General features: G+C 40.3%; 1 protein-coding gene across 1 annotated transcript in view; it reads left to right on the top strand.

Moving 5' to 3' along the window:
• Tex11 (testis expressed 11) overlaps nucleotides 1-9,626 on the top strand; it is a 219,123-nt gene extending 209,497 nt beyond the window's left edge. Inside the window, exons 29-30 of the mRNA XM_070039363.1 lie at nucleotides 8,360-8,524; nucleotides 9,561-9,626. Coding sequence (XP_069895464.1) covers nucleotides 8,360-8,524; nucleotides 9,561-9,626 — 231 coding nt within the window. The remainder of the gene's footprint in view (nucleotides 1-8,359; nucleotides 8,525-9,560) is intronic.
• The last annotated feature ends 10,065 nt before the right edge of the window (nucleotides 9,627-19,691 follow it).

Here is a 19,691-nt window from a genome sequence, read left to right as displayed (position 1 = left end):
TTTTTTCCTTGTTTGATCAAATGTGCTATGATGCATCTCTTTTGTTTTAAATGCTTGGGAGAAAATTCTGCTTTTGCTTGATTGACATTTTTAATGGCCAATCACTCAGTTTCTAAACAGCCTTATAAAGCCTGGCAAAGTTCTATTACACATATATACGCCCTCTTGCCTCAGAGTATGATTCTTTCCAGTTCACAAAGTACATCTACCCCTACAACACTTCCATCAGTGATGTCTATCACTGAAATAATTAACTTTATTACTTTATTACAATTATTAACTTTAATTTACAAATGGAAAACTTAGAGGTTCAAAAAAGTAAAGTTACTAATTTGGGTAAGATCATTTGTGTCTAATGAATGAGAGAAGAACTAGAAGCCAGGCTTTCTTGTCTCATGTTTTAGTCAGTTTGAGCTGTTATAACAAATATACCATAGATATGATACCTTTTAAGTAGTACAAATTTATTTCTCCTGGTTGGGAAGCAGGGGAACCCGAGATCAAGGCACTGATTCAGTCACTGGTGAGGGCTCGTAGAAGGGCCATCTTTTGGCTATAACATTACTTGGCAGAGGGGATAAAGAATTTCTCTAGGAGCCGGGTGCTGGTGGCTCATGCCTGTAATCCTAGTTACTCAGGAGCCTGAGGATCGCGGTTCAAAGCCAGCCCGGGCAGGAAAGTCCGTGAGATTCTTATCTCCAATAAACCATTAGAATACCAGAAGTAGTGCTGTGGCTCAAGCGGTAGGGACAGCTCCCAAGCCCAGAGTTCAAACCCCATGACCGACAAAAGAAAAAAAAAAGAATTTCTCTAAGATCTCCTTTATAAAGACACTTCTATTAATGATGTTTATGCCCTCATTACTTAATCACCTCCAAATAGCCCAACTTTCTAATATATCATCTTGAAGATCAGGACTTCAGCATATGAATAGGGAAGGACCTAAATATTTAGTCTATTGTCCTTAATTACAGGGTTTTCTCCTCTAGAACTTGAATCTTTAACAGTTCTCACTAGCAAAATTCAGTTGAATAAAGAGCTTTAGATTGCTACTCAGAAGTTAGTGCTGATGAAAGGTGGAGGAACATAACACAACATATGCTAAAGCAGCAAGCCTGTGTGTGTGTTCACAGTTGGCTTATATTCTAAATCCTCATTCTAGATTATTCAGAATTAGATTATAGGTGAATATTAAATTGTATTACACTATTAAAATTGTTCAGGTTGTTTCTATTTTTTATTTTTAAATGCTATTGTAAAAGTGACATACAGAGGAGTTACACTTATATAAATCAGGTAATGAATACTTTTCTTTTTGAACAGTGTCACCCTCTCCCTCATTTTCTCCGTTTTTCTCCCTCCTGACCCCCTTCTCCATGAGTTGTATGATTCATTTCCAACATAATATCTAGTGAGTATCACTGTTGAAATGGTTCACCCTTTGTCCCACCATTTCTTTTTTTAGTGTCTTTATTGTAAAGGTGATGAGGGGGGGGGGCCCGCTGGGAGTATTACAGGTTACAGTTGTATAAGTAAGATAATGAGTACATTTCTTTGTAAACACTGTTTCCCCCTCATTTTCTCTCCCTCTTCCCCTCCCCCCAAGTAGTATGGTTTATTTCCAACATAGTGTCAAGTGAGTATCATTGTTGTATCTGAGTGAAACTGCATTTAGTTCCATTTTGACTGAGCCTAACTGGCTCATCTTGTTATCCTTTCTGCTCAGACTATTTTTTATCGCTGGTTATAACTATATGTAATCCCCCCTCCTGAACCGCAACATCTCTCTCCAACCAAAGAAAAGGAGAAGTAAATAGGGGGATGCCTATCTATGCTTTTGAACCTCTAATGTCTGTACAACTACAGGGTGCTGGGTTGGTTGCTGTCCCACCATTTCTGTGCTTCTCCTTCCCCTCCCCAAATCAGATAAACATATTCAAGACAAAGCATACAGAAATAAAAAGCTATGACAAAAGGGAATAAACCAAACAGGGGACCACAAATAATACAATAAAAAAACCTTTTGTTTCCATTTCTTGAAGTTCATTTCAATAAGCATCATTTCAGATTGTTTCTTTTATTTTTTGCCAGTCCTAGGGCTTGAACTCAGGGCCTGGGCACTGTCCCTGAGCCTCTTCTGCTCAAGGCCAGCACTCTATCACTTGAGCCACAGTGCCACTTCCAGCTTTTTCTGTTTATGTGGTACTGAGGAATCAAACCCAGGGCTTCATGCATGCAAAGCCACTAAGCCACATTCCCAGCCCTCATGCTGTTTATTAATAAAGATTTTATCTTGAAGCCAGGCATTGATGGCTTACAACCTGTATCCTAGCTACTAAGGATGCTGAGATCTGAGGATTACTGTTTGAACCCAGCTCAGGTAGGAAAGTCCATGAAACTCTTATCTCCAATTAACCATCAAAAAACCTACAAGTGTACTTAAAGATAATAATAAAAAGAAAAAATACATACTTTGAGTTAGTATTACAACAAATATAAGTGTTTAAATAAAAAAGCTGGAGCCGGGTACCAATCGCTCACACCTGTAATTCTAACTACCCAGGTGGCTGAGATCTGAGAATCACAGTTCAAAGCTAGCCTGAACAGGAAAGTCCATGAGACTCTTAAGTACACCACTAGAAAACTGGAAGTTGCACTGTGGCTCAAGTGGTAGAGGCTAGCCTTGAGTGAAAAAGCTTAGAGACAGCACCCAAGCCATATGTTCAAGAGCCAGGATTGGCATACAAAAACATTTATTTTGAAATGATTATGCATTTACATGCACTTGTAAGAAACAACACAGAGAAATCCTATACACCCCTTACCAGCTTTCTCCAATGTTACTAACATCTTATAAAACAATAGCACAATATCCAGCCAGGATGCTGGCATTATTACACTGAAGATAGAAAATTTTCATCACCACCAAAATTTCCTTTTGCTGCCCCTTCATTGACCACACTTCTCTCCCACTTTCACCCAGCAGTTCCTTAAACTCTGGCAACCACTAATGTATTACCAAGTTCTATAGTATTATCATTTCAAGAAGGTTATTTAAATGGAATCCTTCTATATATATGGAGATTTGGAATAGTACAGTTCATGAAAATGCTCTCAGATTAGCTTTTTTCCACTCAGCATAATTCTCTGGACATTCATCAAGTTATTATGTGTCATAAAATGGACAAGTGTAGTATGACTTCACTTATGAGAAATATGAAAAGTAGGCAAATTCCTAGAGATGGAGAATTGAGTGGTGGTTGCTAGGCACTGGGATAGGGTTGTCCAATAGGTGTAGAGATTATAGTTTGCAAGATTAATCTCTTTATGTGGGCTGGTGGATAGCATTGGTGATAGTATACCGGTATGGTTGTGAACACTTAAAATGTTTAAGAGGATAAATTTTATATTGTGTGTATTTTACCACTATTTTCAAAGTCATCAGAAAATTTTTGTCAGATGTTTGCACATTTTTTCATGTCAATATTGGCATCAAGTGATTGTCTTTTTTTCATTCAGTTTGAGATCTTCCCAATTAGTAAAATGAGTAACTTTTTAAAACCCCTAGATGTTTCTGGATGCCAGTAGTTTGACCTGTAATCCTAGTTATTCAGTAGGCTAACATTTGAGGATTGTGGCTTGAAGCCAGCCCAGGCAGGAAAGTCTGGGAGACTCTTATCTCCCATTAACCACTAGAAAACCAGAAGTGGCACCATGGCTCAAAGTGGTAGAGTATTAGCATTGAGCAAAAAGAGCTCAGGGACAGAATCCAGGCCCTGCGTTCAAGCCCCAGTACTGGCACAAACACAAAATAGGCAGTTCCCCGTGTGATGTACATGATTGTCATGTCTACAAAGATGCTGAGGACAGAGAATACTGATTTCAAATAGGAGCCTCAGTCAAACAGGTTTGGTGGTTCACAACTGTAATCCCAGCCTTTGGAAGGCTGAGGCAAGATAGTTATGTATTCAGCCTGGTCTACATAATGAGATCCTGGTTCAAAAACCAAAGGAAAAAAACATAAAACATAAAACATCACTCAGAATGGTGCAGTGCCTCCCGTAGGCAACAGGCCACTGTGTTTGTAATAAATTCTCTGTATGGGCCAAACGACTCATACTTTCCTTGAAAAAGCACTCAATCTCAACTACAATCTGTGTCTTTATTTTGTTCTGCCCATACAGAAGGAATCTCCTTTCCCTTTGCTATGTATCTATATTTTTATTTTTAGAGATATATTTCATTCCTATAGCCTAAAACATGCCATTTTAAGTGTACTCTGTCTGTTCATTTTCTAACGCTAGAACACTTTCATCACTCTAAAAAGAAATCCTATAGCCATTCACAGTTGCTCCCGATTTCTCCTTCCTCCTATCCCAAGCCAGCACCAATAAATTTCGTTTCCTTATGAATCTGTCTGTGTAGACATTTCAATGAATCCCTATAGGTCTACCTTAAGGTCATGTTTGCTTGTTCATCTTTCCATGCATTTAGCTAAGATCACAACATGCATCCTCTGTATGAATGCTATGCCAGGCTGTGAACACATACAGGTCAATGACATTTTGCCTTCAGGAAACTCCTCAGCATAGTAGAGGGACAGAGAACACTGTATCAGAAAGCTGTTATAGCTGAGCACCAGCAGCTCATGCTTGTAATCACAGCTACTCAGGAGGCTGAGATCTGAGGGTTCCTTAAAGCCAACCTGGGCAAGAGAGTCCAGGAGTCTCTTATCTCCAATTAACCAGCAAAAAGCCAGAAATGGAGCTGTGGCTCAAGCAGTAGAGTGCTAGCCTTAAGCACAAAAGGTCCGGGACAATAACTAGGCCTTGAGTTCAAGCCCAGGAACTACACAAAAAGGTGCTATTATGATGCCATGCACAAAGTGTCAGAGGAACAAAGAAGTTTCAGCAAGAAATTGTGGAGAGCCAGGGAAAACCTCACTGAGGAGCTCACAGTTGACTGGAGATGGAATCATTTGCTTATAAATTCATTCATTTATCTAGAAAATTTTGTGTTGTATGTGTATTATGTGACAGGACTCTGAGGATACAAAAATGAACAAAAAATTTCTCAAAGAACAATCTGGAGTAGATAAATATGTAATATTTCCAAATAGTGTGCATGATATATTATAATGGTGGTAGGTAAAACTTGCTAGGGAAACACTGAGAAAGACATAACTCTGCTTGTGAATTTGAAGGAAAAGCAGACATTTCCAAGGTAGACAAGGGTGACAGGTGTTTTTATGTGTGCGTGACAGTCCTGGGTCTTGAATTCAGGATACTGTCCCTGAGCTTCTTTTGCTCAAGGATAGCTCTCTACCACTTGAACCATAGCTCCACTTCCAGATTTTTTTAGAATACTTTATTGGAGATAAGGTTCTCCTGGACTTTCCTGCTGGGCCTGGCTTCTAACCTCAATCCTCAGATTTTAGTCTCCGAGAAGCCAAGATAACAGATGTGAGCCACTAGCACCCAGTTTATGGCATTTCTTTTTTACCCCCTGGGGGGTACTGGGATTTGAACTGAAAGCCTTAAACTTGATAAGCAGGCACTCTACCATTTGTTTTAACTATATTGCTTTTGTTATTTTTTTCTAAAGCAGTTTGAAATTTATGCTCAGAAGGCCTGGCTTAAAATGATCCTATTTATTCTTCCCACATAGCTTAAGTGGCAGGCACATCATTCACTATACCCAATTTTTGTTAGTTGATATGGGGTCTTCTTTTGTACACTGGTCCTGGAGATTGAACTCAGGGCCTGGGCACTGTCTCTAAGCTTCTTTTACTCAAAGCCAGCACTCTATCACTTGAGCCATAACTCCACTTCTGCCTTATTTGGTAGTTTACTGGAGATAAGAGTCTCATGAGCATTCCTGCGCAGTCTTGTTTTGAACTGTTATCCTCAGATCTCAGCCTACTTCTCAGCCTACTGAGTAGTTAGGATTGCAGGTGTGAGCCACTAGCACCTGGCTGAAGATGGTATTTTAAGGCAAACTAGACCACCTCTGATCAGAATTGCATCGTGCTTCCCCCTCTTTTAACTGCTAACATTATTTATTGATTATCAAATATAGTAATAAAAATGAGTAAACAAGCAAAATTCAAAAAAAAACAAATAAGCCAGTAAACAAATTAACAACTATATTAGAAGCAAGTATTCCAAAGAGTAACTTCTTGGGCAAAAATATGGTTGAATAATTTAATGTGTTCCATTGTGACAGACATTGTAGATATTATCTGAAAAATCTGCTAACTTACAATTGATTGAAATCCTCAAATATCAAATAATCTCTAAAGGATCTAGGGAAAGAGTGCCTCAGACAGTACTTCACCACTCTCCTACTAAAAACTTGCCAAAGTTCACATGGTCAATATTAAAGATTTTTTTTTTGTCAGTTGTGGAGCTTGAACTCTGAGCCAGGGATTTGTCACTGAGCTCTTTTGCTCAATGCTAGCACTCTACTACTTTGAGGCACAGTTCTACTTCCAGTTTTCTGGTGGCCAATTGGAGATGAGTCCCATGGACAAGATGCAGAATACTTAAATAGGGATACAGGTTGACCCATTGTAACAATGAGATGTACAAGACACTATGTTGAAAAATGAACTTTACAATTTAGGCAGGGAAGGGAGGAGGGGGGGAAGAGGGAGAGTGTAGTTGTGGAGATGGGAAGGAAGGGATGGTAGGGGAAAAACAAAGGAGGAGGTAACAATGCTTGATAGGAAATGTACTCATTACCTTGCTCCTGTAACTGTACAGTATTTTTACAATAAAAAACATACTTTAAAAAAAAAAAGAGTCCCATGGACTTTCCTGCCCTGGCTGGCTTCAAAACATGACATGGACTTTCCTCAGATCTCATCCAGGGCCTAGCAATATTGGGGCTCTTTATAGAGAAATTTTTCATGTAACGATCTGATCGACTATTGTTAATAAGTGCAATAATTATAAATTATTTTTGTCATTTTAAGTACAAACTATGTATTCATGATATAAGTGATGTAAACTATAGTCTCAGTACCAGCAAATGATCATCTATACATGCATTAACACTTAACACTATATTGCCTAGACTCAATGTACAGAAATGACATATATGTAATTTGCAATGGAACTCATACTCTTTGCCCTACTGTCATACCAGGCACTAGAGTACTATATCCTTGAAATAGAATTTCCACCACTGTGCTCCTCTTCTACTGAATCAGAGCATCCAATATTTGTGTCACTCAGAGTAATCACATATCTTAGCAAGTAATTTCTCCCCGTGATTCTGAGGATGGAACCCAGGGCCTCTCAAATGCTAAGCAAGCACTCATCTACTAAGCCACACCCTAGCCTGTGAAGTAGTGTTTGTATGTGACATGCCTTGATTCCCTAAAAGTTCTGTGTGTGTCCTTTGGAATTGAGAACTTTGTCTCATCTCTCTGTGTCCTCATTAGCATAGTATTTATGCATAGTACTTTTCTATGGATCTAAATAAATGACGGTGGGCCATGGTGGCACAGGCCTATAGTCTCAGTACTTGGGGACTTGAGTACTGCCTCGAACCCAGGAGTTGAGGAATATTGTGTGCAACATAGCAGGACCCTATCTCAAACAAGAGAAAAGAAAATCAATGACAGCTGAGATAACATCCTTGACCTTTAGGAAGACACTGCCAAAGCTTCTATCACATATCTTCATCCAGGGACCCAGGGATCCGACACCTATCATATAGATGAACAGCTTCAATGTGAATGCTGGCTTCATGCTTCATCTCCTGTCCAAGAACCAGAGAGTAGTTCTTTCCACCACTCCTTTCCACTATTGCCAAGTTCTTAGAAGCACCTAATATAATCTTGTCATCAGTCATGTCAAAGGCCACTGATAAGGCTAAGGGACCATCTTAGAATATGCCCCTTGTTCATAGCTTGCTAGATACTGTCAGCACTAAAAACTAATATAATTTCTATTCCAGGAATAGAAATAGATTCTGGTCAAGGAAATTAAGATTCAGTAAAGCTGCTTCTTGACCTCCTGTGAAAAATAGATGAAGATGGTGAGGAGGTACCTGTCTGTGGACAGTATCATGGGAAGCTCCAGTCTGACACGAGCTTTGTCATGTTTCCAGTCTCTTTTTTTTCAGTAGAAGAGGGCCTCATTGTCTTACCATTTTTACATCACTTCAGGAGACCTTGCTACAGAACATTCTATAGTCATCAAACCTTCCATGTGCCCTCCCACTGTCCCTCAGCCCAGCCTTCCTTAGTGCTAGCGGCAGCAAAGTGGTTTCCCAGTAACAAGATGTGGCATAGATAGTGCTCCAATGAGTTAGTGACAAGTGTAAAACCTTTACTCTTCTTGGATTTCAGGATGGCTACCCAGAAACAGAGATTGTCTGGCTGATGACCAAGTCCTGGAATATTGGAATATTTATGTATACCAAGAACAAGTTAATATCAGTTGAAAAATGGTGTGGCCTGGCATTGTGTTTTCTGAACCAACTTCGCTTGCTCAAGACACGCTATGAGATACGGGTGAGGGGAGGGTGTGTGCAGCAGGTTGGGGCTCTCATAAGGACCCACCCGACTTTCTTCTATTAAGCAAGGATCTTCATCTTGTTCCCTTCTGTGGGTCCATATCTCTTCAAGAGGCGGGGCATTGTGAGTGGAAACCAGAAAGGATGGAAACCAGGGAGAAACTTGGGCTAGCAAATGGGATCTGATTAAAAGGCCTGCCTAGAATGAGCTCTGCAAAGATGCATCACTGTCAATACCAGTGGAGGTTGAGGGGGGCTTGCCTCTGTTCCAAACACTGTGGCTTAAATAGGCCCTTTCTCCGTGATCTAGTCTCAGTTGCAAGCAATGGGACCATTAGCTAACCAGGAGAGCTTTGGTAGGGGAAGATTCTTGTTAGCAAATTAAAGGAAAGAATCTTTCCTGTTTTAAGTGCCTTCTCACTTGCAAGAGCTGCCTGTTCCTAATGTAGAAGACACCTAGTGCCTGGAATCCTGTTTTAATTTTGTTTACTATTTCTTTGTGTATGTGTGTTAGTCCTGAGGCTTGAATTCTGGGCTTGGCACTGTCTCTGAGCTCTTTTGCTCAATCACTTTGAGACACAGCTACATTTCCAGTTTTCTGGTAGTTAATTAAGATAAGAGTCTCACAGACTTTGCTGCCCTGGCTGACTTTGAACTATGATCCTCAGATCTCAGCCTCCTGAGTAGCTAGGATTACAGTCATGAGCATCAACATCTGTAAGTTAGTGCTCTACCACTGGCTCTTTTGCTCTACCACTGGAGCCAGAGCTCCAGTTTCAGCTTTTTGGTGAATAACTGGGGAAAAGAGTCTCATGGACTTTCCTACCTTGCCTAGTTTTGAACTGAGATCCTTAGATCTCAGCTTTCTGAGTAGCTAGGATTACAGGTATGAGCCACCGGTGTCTTGTTGGAATTCTTCTTTTTAAGAGAGGGTTCAATTGGCTCCTAAAATCTTAGATTAAGGGCCAGACTTTTGAGCCCTTATCATGAGTCTGAGACACCTTAAAAAATCTATTTACTATTTCCTTTCCCAGATGAATGCTGTGTATAGTGAGGTCCTGGAACTTATAAATAAAGAGAAAACATTCCCTGTGTCATGAAGCATGAGAGTGACTGGAGCCTATTCATCGAGCAGGCAGGATCACAGCAGTGGCAATATGTATCATCCTGACCTACTAAATATTTCTGGTTTTTTGTACTCCAAATGTTCCTTTGAGTTTCTGGTTTTGTTTTTCTGGATCCTGCTTTCATGTTGTTGAGCAAAATTTTCTCAAATAAAAGTATTATGATTTTTACCTCAGTGACTGGCTTCATATCTAGTGGGCAAGTGAAATTTTCACAGCGCTAAAGGATTGTACTGAAATACCCCATGCTGAAGTAAGGTGCTTCATGCCACCATGTGAACAGAGGGGAGTCCTCATCCCAGTTCAACACAGGGAGTATTCGATTCCCAGAGTGCTCAAATTTCCAATGCTGAAACAAAGGAGAGAACCATAAGCTTCACCAGGAAGACCTTCATGGTCATGAGATCCAGCACTTCTGATTCATGAAGTCTTTCTCTGATGGTCTTGAGAAATGGTTGCCTAGTCTGTATTAGTGTGTATTATCCTTAGAGCCAGTTTTACCTATATGAAATATTCTGTCACAGAAAAGAAAGAAGCTGGGCACCAGTGGCTCACACCTATAATCCTAGCTACTCAAAAGTCTGAGATCTGAGGATCATGGTTCAAAGCCAGCCAGGGCAGGAAAGTCTGTGAGACTATTCAATAAATTACCACAAAGCTACAAGTGGAGCTGTGGCTCAAGTGGTAGAACACTAGCATTGAGTGAAAAACCTAGGGGACAGCATCCACCTAGATCTTGAGTTCAAGCTCCAGTGTCTGCACCAAAAAATTAAAAAATAAAAATACAAAGAGGAAATCAGCTGTATACAATTCTACCATGGAATCCACAGTTCTTATCCAGACTCTACTGTTGGTGCTGATAGTTCTTCCTAAATTCAGGGTCATGAGATGAACTCTGTTTCCCTGTGACTTTTATATCTTGAAACAACCTTGACATTTTGGAAGAGTATGAGCTAATTAATAACATTGTAGCAGGAGCCTCAGATTAGGTGGGTCTGTTGTCCTACTGATTAGATCTCCACTGTGCCTTGAGCAGGCACAGAGAGATCCCCAAGCCCCCCAGCCGCAGAGCCCCAGCAGTAATTTGCCCTGTTAGTGCTTCAAGTTATGATACTATCTGACAGGTTTCTCTGGTATGCAGTTAATTGATAAATATTTTGTCCATTGTAATTAGTAAGTAATTACAAAGTATTTGGTGGGAGTTATTTTGAGACTAAGTAAATATCCTGTTCCTCATTAAACTTTTACATGCTCATTTGAGCGTGATAACTCTGACCTGAATCCATTTTTGTGAAGGCTGCTTAATGTGATTTTCCTGTTTCCGTTATTCCCTCCTGGTTTATTAGTTGGCTTTGGTAAGGTAAAACTTTTTCTTCTCTACTACTACTACTTATTATTATTATTGTTGTTGTTGTTGTTATTTTGTAGTGCTGGGAATCAAATCCAGGGCTTGCACTTTCCTTCTACAACTGAGCTATATCCCCAGCCCACACCCACTTTTTTAAATTACTTTTTTCATGCTTTAAGAATACATTTTAGTGCACACTAAGTGAATTCAATATTTTATTCAGTGGATAAGAATTCACAATTATCAGCTGGGTGCCAGTGGCTCATACTTGTAATCCTAGCTACTTAGAAGGCTGAGATCTAAGAATTGTGGTTCAAAGCCAACCTAGGAAGGGAAGTTTGTGAGATTCTGATCTCCAGTTAACCAGCCAAATGCTGGAAATAAAGCTGTGGCTCAAGTGGTAGAGTACTAGCCTGAAGCAAAAAAGCCAAGTGAGAGTGTGAGGCCCTGAGTTCCACACAAAAAATTATTTACTGGCATCATTCATGATTTTGCTACCTAGAGCTGGATTCTGTGGCCTGCTGGCATGGCCCCATCATCTCTGAGCATTTCCTTACTTTCTGGCATAGTGAAATGTTATAGGATCACCTTGTGCTTTCCCAGCTGACATGGAGTCAGTCATTTCTCCAAGCCCTGGTTCCTTTCAATGGAGATGGTAGTTTGTGCCTGAGATCTGGATCCCAGGTGTATTTATTGTTATTGACGTGCTATTGTTTCTAGATATCCTCAGTGGATAGAGCTAGGAAATAAATGTGTATATGCATATACTCAAATGTACACATATACATGCTTATCCATAAACATACTCTCTTTTAAACCTTGAGATCATAATGATACCACTATTTTATTTTACTTGTTTTTTTTCTGGAACATTTAAATTAAGAAAAGTTTATTTGGGGCTGGGAAGGTAGCTCAGTGGTAGAGCGCTTGCCTTGCATGCATGAGGCCCTGGGTTCGATTCCCCAGCACCACATAAGCAAAAAGCAAAAAAGCTGGAAGTGGCACTGTGGCTCAAGTGGTAGAGCACTAGCCTTGAGCTGAAGAGCTGAGGGACAGCACCCAGGCCCAGAGTTCAAGCCCCATGACCGGACCCAAAAAAAAAAAAAAGAAAAGAAAAAGAAAAAGAAAAATTTATTTGAGCTGGGTATTGGTGTCTCATACCTGTAATCTTATTTGGGAGACCGAAATCAGGAGGATTATAGTTTGAGGCCAGCCCAGGCAAAAATGTTTAAAAAAATGTTCCTTCTAGCACTGGGCACTAGTGATTTATGCCTATAATCCTAGCTATTCAGGAGACTGAGATCTGAAGATCATGGTTCAAAGCCAGCCCTGGCAGAAAAACCCTCCTAAGACTATTATCTACAATTAATCACTAAAAGCCAGAAGTGGAGCTGTGGTTCAAAGTGGTAGAGCACTAGCCTTGAGCAAAAGAGCTCAGGGACAGCGCCCAGGCCTTGAGTTCAAGCTACAAAACCAAAAACAACAAAAAAGGCTCCTTTTCTTTTTGTTGTTATTGTTATCATAAATGTTTTCCTAATTTTTATTGTTATTAAAAAGGTGATATACAGAAGGGTTACAGAAGTCGGGTATAATACATTTCTCTTTGGATAATGTCATCCCTTCCCTTGCACTCTCCCAGTTTCTCCCTTCCATCTCCACCCACAAATTGTATGGTTCATTTTCAATAGTGTCTAGTGAGCACCACGGCTGCATTTGTTCACCCTTTGTCCCTCCATTTCTGTGCCCCTCTTACCTTCCCAAAGACAGATAAGCAAACAAGACAAAAAAGAAAGGAAACAAAACAACAGAGAAAAAAAACCTGTTTTCATTTCTTGAAGTTCATTTTGATCAGTATTATTTTATATGATCAGATTCACATAAGCATTGTACCTTTGTGTTTCTCCTCTAAGAATATCCTCCATTGGTCATGTGTTTAGATGACTACAGTCATTTTATTTGATTTGAACTTTAATTTAGAGACAGAGTCTTGCTGTATAGCCCAGGCTGGCATTGAACTCTGGATCCTCTTGCTTCAGCCTCCCAAACACGGGGATAACAGGTATTGTGCCATTATGCTCAACTACATTTTCAATCTAACCCCACTGTATTTATTTTTGTCCTCTTTCTTTTTAGTATTGTAACTCAGCATTGAGAAATGTAGACTTCATTAAGTTCAAATATTTGGTTATTTGTCCATATGCCCAATATCATGGGCATGTAGCCTGTCTCCTCAGTCCTAGCCCTGCCATCTTGACCAAGAGGCCTGCCCCTTTGGCTGAGCCTCAATGACACTGGCCGAGTCATCTATGGAGCCCTGAGCCCTAGTTCAGAGAGCAAGCCAGATGAAATCACACCCTAGTACTGATGCTCACCCCAACCCCTACCAAGGAGACCACTCTTGGGTCCATTCTAGCATTTAAACAGGCACTTCATTTTATGGCCTCTTTGGAATTTCTGTTTACCCTCCCCTGTCTTCTCCTGAGTTTCCCTCTTCTTACTTTGAGAAGTCACCTGCACATCAGTTCCTCAGAGCAACCTTCCTTCCCTGACTAGGTCCATTTCTCTTTTTCAGGGCTCTCTCAACATTCCATTTGATTCTTCACAGCTTTTGAATATACATTTGTCTGTGGAATAACTTGATTAGTGTCTGTGTCCTCCAACCGTCTTTAAGCTCCAGGAGCATAGACAATATGCTTTCTCTATACTATATTTCCAGACTCTTTCATTTACCATAAATATTATTGAAAGAATTACTAAAAATTTCCAAGCCTGTTTTTCACATATACTGCTGTTCATTAATGTTGTCACTTTCTTCAAGACCTAATTAAATTTATCAGAGGCCAGACACTGTAATACATACCTGTGGTCCCAATGCCTCGGAAGGGAAAGGCAGGAGGATTGCTAGAACCCAGGGGTTTGAGACTAGCATGGGCAACACGGTCAGACTCAATGTAAAAAAAAAAATTAGGCAGGGGTGAAAATAGTCATAAAATTCAGTGCATATTCTACAAAATTAAGAAAATTGAGGGAAAGGGTGAGGTTGGGAGGGATGGAGGAGTATGATGAAAGGGGTGACATTGATCAAGTTTCATTGTCTTCATATACTTCCACTTCACTGAATGGCAACTCCTTTGTACAATTATTTAAAGATAAAACTAAAATAAGTGTTGCTTTTTGTTTTGATTTTGCTTGTTTTATTTGCTCTTTTTTTCTATCTTTTAAAGGGGATAAAGTGGCACAGAAATGGAAGGAGGAAGGGTGAACAAATGCAGGCATGATATTCACTAGACACTGTGTGCAAAACGAACTATGCAACTTGTGGGCAGTGATGGGAAGGGAAAACTGGGGGAAAGTAAAGGAAGAATAAGAAATGTACTTATAGCCAGGCACTGGTGGCTCACACCTTAATCCTAGCTACTCAGGAGGTTGAGATCTGAGAATTGCGATTCAAAGCCAGCCTGGGCAGGAAAGTCCCTGTGAGGCTCTTATCTCAAATTAACTACTTAAAAACTGGAAGTGGCGCTGTGGCTCAAGTGGTAGAGCGCTAGGCTTGAGCTGAAGAGCTGAGGGACAGCGCCCAGGCCCAGAGTTCAAGCCTCACAACTGACAAAAAATTTCAAAAAGAAATGTACTTATTACCTGACTTATGAAATTATAACCCTTCTGTGTAACACTTTAATAACAATAAATTTATTTTAAAAATAAAAGATTTAAATAATGAAAATAAATTTAAAAGAAATATGTCAATATGGAATTGCTCTTGCCAGTGGGTCTTTTTGGGTAATGTCTATCCTTCATATGGTATTATCTCTCTCAAGCTCATTTATCTGCATATTCGCTCAGTATGCCAGTAATGTCTTGAACTGGTACTCAGGAGGCTAATATCTGAAAATCATGGTTCAAAGCCAGCCCAGACAAGAAAGGCTATGAGACTCTTATCTCCAATTAACACCCAGAAAACTGAAAGTGGAGTTATGACTCAAAGTGGTGGAGCACTAACGTTGAGCACAAAAGCTCAAGGACAGCACCCAGGCCCTGAGTTCAAGCTCTGCAACTGACAAAAAAAAACACTGTACTGTCTGCATTACCCAAGGAGATTACCAGCAATGATTTTTCAATGACTGCTGGAGCTCAGCTATACTGCTTCAACATTCACCAACTTCACTATCTGCCCTGATTTACTTAGCTTAGTGCAGAAAGTGCTGAGCTCATGCTATCTTGAGCTCTTGCAAGCTCAAGGATTGTGTACATACTTTGTACTTCTCTGCACTCTCATATAAACCATCCCTCCCAGTAACACTTTCTAGAAACTTATCTGAGATGAAGATATAACTACCTGTCTACAGCTTGTGGAATTCAGCTTCTTCTCTTTAGAAAACGAGCATATTAAGCTGGGCATTGTCATGCATGCCTATAAGCCAATTACACAAGGAGGCTGAGACAGGAGTTCAGCCAGCAGGGGCTACATAGCAAGTCCCTGTTTGTTCGAGTATATTAGACTTTGCCAGAAAACCACAGAGGCATCCAGGTACAAAGAACAAAGATAAGGTTTATTGCCAGTAAAGGGACTGGCAAGGCCCCTTCTCACAAGAGAGAAGTGGTGGCTATTGTCTGAGGTGACCTATATAACTTAGGAGGTTTATTTAGGAGGGCCTAGAAGGAGCTAGGAGGCAGAGACCCTGCTGTGGATCTGTGGACCAGGGGTAAACCAGGATTTATGGCTGCTGCCCAAGTAGTAGATAAAGGGTCCTGCAGCTGCCCAGACCTGAAGGTCACTCCAAGAGGCTCTTGCTGCCTTATATGGTGGTAGCTGCCCCAGAGAAGTGCCATCTCAAGGCAAAGGGGGGTTGGAGGCCGATTATTTACTGCCTTTACTAAATGGGCCTAGTGTTGCCTAGGAAGGGAGTATGCTAAGCTGTGGAAGGGGGAAGGAGTGTGCTAAGCTATGGGAAGGGGGCTCATTGGGCTAACACTGTCTCAAAAACACTAAAATTAGTAGTAATTATTATAGCTGAATAATTGAAAAGATAAAAATGAAACAATATGTCCTTCTTCGGGCTTCTAGTATCTCTTAATTTCCCAATTGCTAAAGGTCACAGAGACTAGGTCAGTGCAGCTTCTCCCAGTACATTTATATGTTGTGGCTGGGCCTACAAGCTCAAAATCCGTCTCCCACCTGAGCACTCTCTTGCAGTTGTCTTTCCAAGTTCATCAGTTGCCTCCTTCCATGATGTCTCCAGTCTAGTGGACAGTATGAACGACAGAAAAGACTAAAGCAATGCAGATTAGAGAATGAATGTTCTTTCTTAGTTTAAGCAACTCAGGGCTTGGGCATTGTCCAAGACATTTTTTGCTCAAGGTTAGAATTCTAACACTAGAGCCACAGCTCCACTTCTGGCTTTTTGTTGGTTAATTGGACACGAGTTTCATGAACTTTCTTGTCTAGACTGGCTTTGAACACGTTCTTCAGAACTCAGCCTCCTGGGGGCTGGGAAGTTGGCTCAGTGGTAGAGCGCTTGCCTTGCATGCCTGAGGCCCTGGGTTCGATTCCTCAGCACCATATAAGCAAAAAGAAAAGTCGGAAGTGGTGCTGTGGCTCAAGTGGTAGAGTGCTAGCCTTGAGCTGAGGAGCTGAGGGACAGAGTTCAGGCCCCACAACTGGACAAAAAAAAAAAAAAAAGAACTCAGCCTCCTGAGTAGCTAGTATTAAAAGTGTGAACCATCAGCTTCGGATGAAAGATAGCATTTTATACCTTTTGTGGAATTTTTTTCTTGCTGTTTAGAATTGAATGAATTGATTTTTTTCAAAAAATTGTTATTATAAAAGCTATGTACAAAGGGGTTACCATTTTTAAGTCAGGTAATGAATACATTTTTTTTGACAATGTTGTTCCTTCCTTTGTTCTCTGCCAGTTTTTCCCTCCTGTCCCTGCCCATGAGTTGTATAGCTCATTTTCAACATAGTTTCTATTGAACACCATTGCTGCACTTGTTCACCCTATGTCCCTCCATTTTTGTCCCCCCCCCTTTATGCCCCAAAGCCAGAAAATGAATAAGTAAGAAAAATGCAAAAGAAAAAAAATTCTTGCTTCCATTTCCTGGAGTTCATTTTGATAAATATCATTTTGTATGATCAGGTACACATAGGTATTGTTGTGTTATGAAAATTAAAGATATAATGTTTGATTTAGGTACTTAGGCCATGTAGAAATTAGAAGTGTCTGCTTATCAATAATGGATGATATTGTAATTTTTGTTTTGTGGTGGTAAAATCCAACTGTAACTCCGCTATAACCAAATGCATCACTCCCATCAACAGTCCCTAGGCAGAAGGCCCTGGCAAAAATTGTAAACACTTCTGGAGTGACCATTGGCCAAAATGAACAAAGAGCCCAACTGCGCAGGCCTAAGTTCCCCCCCCCCCCCCCGTCCCCTTTCCGGTCAAAAATGCTTAAAAAGCTGATGCAGGCTCAAGGCCATGCCCTGAGATCCCGACCTTGGGCACAGTCCTGATGCGTCAGAGCGTTGTTCTTTCGCTCAAATAAAATTTTGTTTAAACCACAAATCAAAAAACAAAAAAAAAACAAAACACAAATCAGTGGTTTTTGGTCCTAGTGTCTATTGATTCCTGGACAATACAACAGTATTTTTCCTTTCTCTTCCTCTCCTAAGAGTATCCTCCTTTGGTCTCACTGGGTATGAATGCCTAGAGTCTTGTATATAATTTATCATATATTTTTATCTAGCTTCCTCATATGAGAGAAAACATGCAGTTTTAGTCTCTGAGCTTGCTTACCTCACTTAACAGGATTTGTTCTAGGTTCATCCATTTCCCTTCAAATAACATAGTACTATTCTTTCTAATGTGTAAAATTCCATTGTGTATAGGTACCACATTTTTTGGATCCACTCATCTATTGTAGGGCATCTGTGGCTGCTGTTTCCATATGTTGGCTATTGTGAATAGTGCAGCAATGAACATGAGTGTGCAAGTGTCTTTATGGTATCCTGGCTTAGGATGTTCTGGGTAGATGTCTAGGAGTGGTATGGCTGGGTCCTAGAGAAGAACTATGTTTAGTATTTTGAGGAATCTCCAAACTGCTGTTGAGAGTGGTTAGGGTTCCTTTCTCCCACATCCTCACTAATATTTGTTGTTGTTGGAATTCTCAATGTTAGCCAATCCAATTGGTGTGAGATGGTATCTCAAAGCTGTTTTGATTTGCATTTCCATAATGGCCAGGGATGATGAGCATATACTCATGTGTTTCTTTGCCATTCTTACCTCTTATTCTAAGTCTCTCCTTACCTCCTTTGCCCATTTAGTGATTGGTTTATTAGCTATATTAGTGGTTACATGCTTGAGCTCCTTGTGTATTGTGGATATTAGGCCTTTGTGGGATGTATTGCTGGTAAAGATCTTCTCCCCATCAGTTGACTCTTTCTGGTTTAATAACTATGTCCTTTGCAAGGCAGAAACTTTTTATTTTGATGTAATCCCGTTTGTCAAGTCTTTCTCCTATCTGCTGTGCCCCTGGGACTCTTTTCAAAAAGTGTCTGCCTATGTCTATAAATACCCGCTTGCAGTAATTTCAGAGTTTCAAGTCTGATGTTGAGGTCTTTGATTTACTTTGAGTTGATATTAGTGCATGGTGACAAATAAGGATCCATTTTTAGTTTTCTGCATATGGATGCCCAGTTTTCCCAACACCGATTATTGAAAAGGGTATCTTTTTTCCATACATTTATTTTATTTCCTTGTTAAATATCAGATAACTGTAAGTAGATGGTTTATTTCTGGATCTTCTAGTTGTTTCCATTTATCTTTGAGTCTATTTTTGTGCTAATATCAACCTGCTTTTGTTATTGTAGCTCCATAGTAGAGCTTAAGGTCTGGGATTATGATCATTGTGATCATTTTTCTTTTTTTGTTGACCTAAAATTGCTTTGGTTATTCAAGGTCTGTTGTTCCATATAAAGTGGTGGATTGTTTTCTCTATCACAGTAATGAGTGTCATTGGGATTTTGATGGGAATCACATTAAATTTGTAGATCATTTTTGGTAATAGCTATTGGAATTAAACAAAACATTCTGTCTGCCCCAGTCCATGGGCCTGCAGGTTTCCTTGATCTGCTCTATGATGCAGCAAAAATATTCGCAGCATGCAGCTTCCTTGCTAACTCCTACAATTCACTCCTTGTGGTGAGGCTTTCCTGATAGGATTTGGGATTCCCATTCATCCTTACTCAGATGCTCTCCTGGCACATTGTTTTGGTACTGCAAATCAAACCAGGGACTGGTGCACATGACACACATGCTCTGATACTGCATTCAGCCCTTGGGATCCCTTTCCATGTTTTTAATGGCTCATCATCAATGATCTGCATTTGTATCATTCTCTTTACATCTCTTTGTCATTTTGATTCTATGGTCAGAATTTAGTTTTAAATAGCCTTTCAGATGGGCACTGGTGGCTCACACCTGTAATCCTAGCTACTCAGGAGGCTGTGATCTGAGAATCACAATTCAAAGCCAGCCGAGGCAAGAGGGCAAGAAAGTCTGTGAGACTCTTATCTCCATTTCACCACCAGAGAACCAGAAGTGGTGCTGTGGCTCATAGTGGTAGAGTGCTAGCCTTGAGTGAAAAAGATCAAGGACAGTGGCCAGACCCCAAGTTCAAGCCCCATGGCTAATA

Source organism: Dipodomys merriami, unplaced genomic scaffold (genome assembly GCF_024711535.1).
Source record: "Dipodomys merriami isolate MVZ:Mamm:240054 unplaced genomic scaffold, mDipMer1.0.p SCAF_3, whole genome shotgun sequence".
NCBI lineage: Eukaryota > Metazoa > Chordata > Mammalia > Rodentia > Heteromyidae > Dipodomys > Dipodomys merriami.
This window is presented reverse-complemented; position numbering and strand designations above follow the sequence as displayed.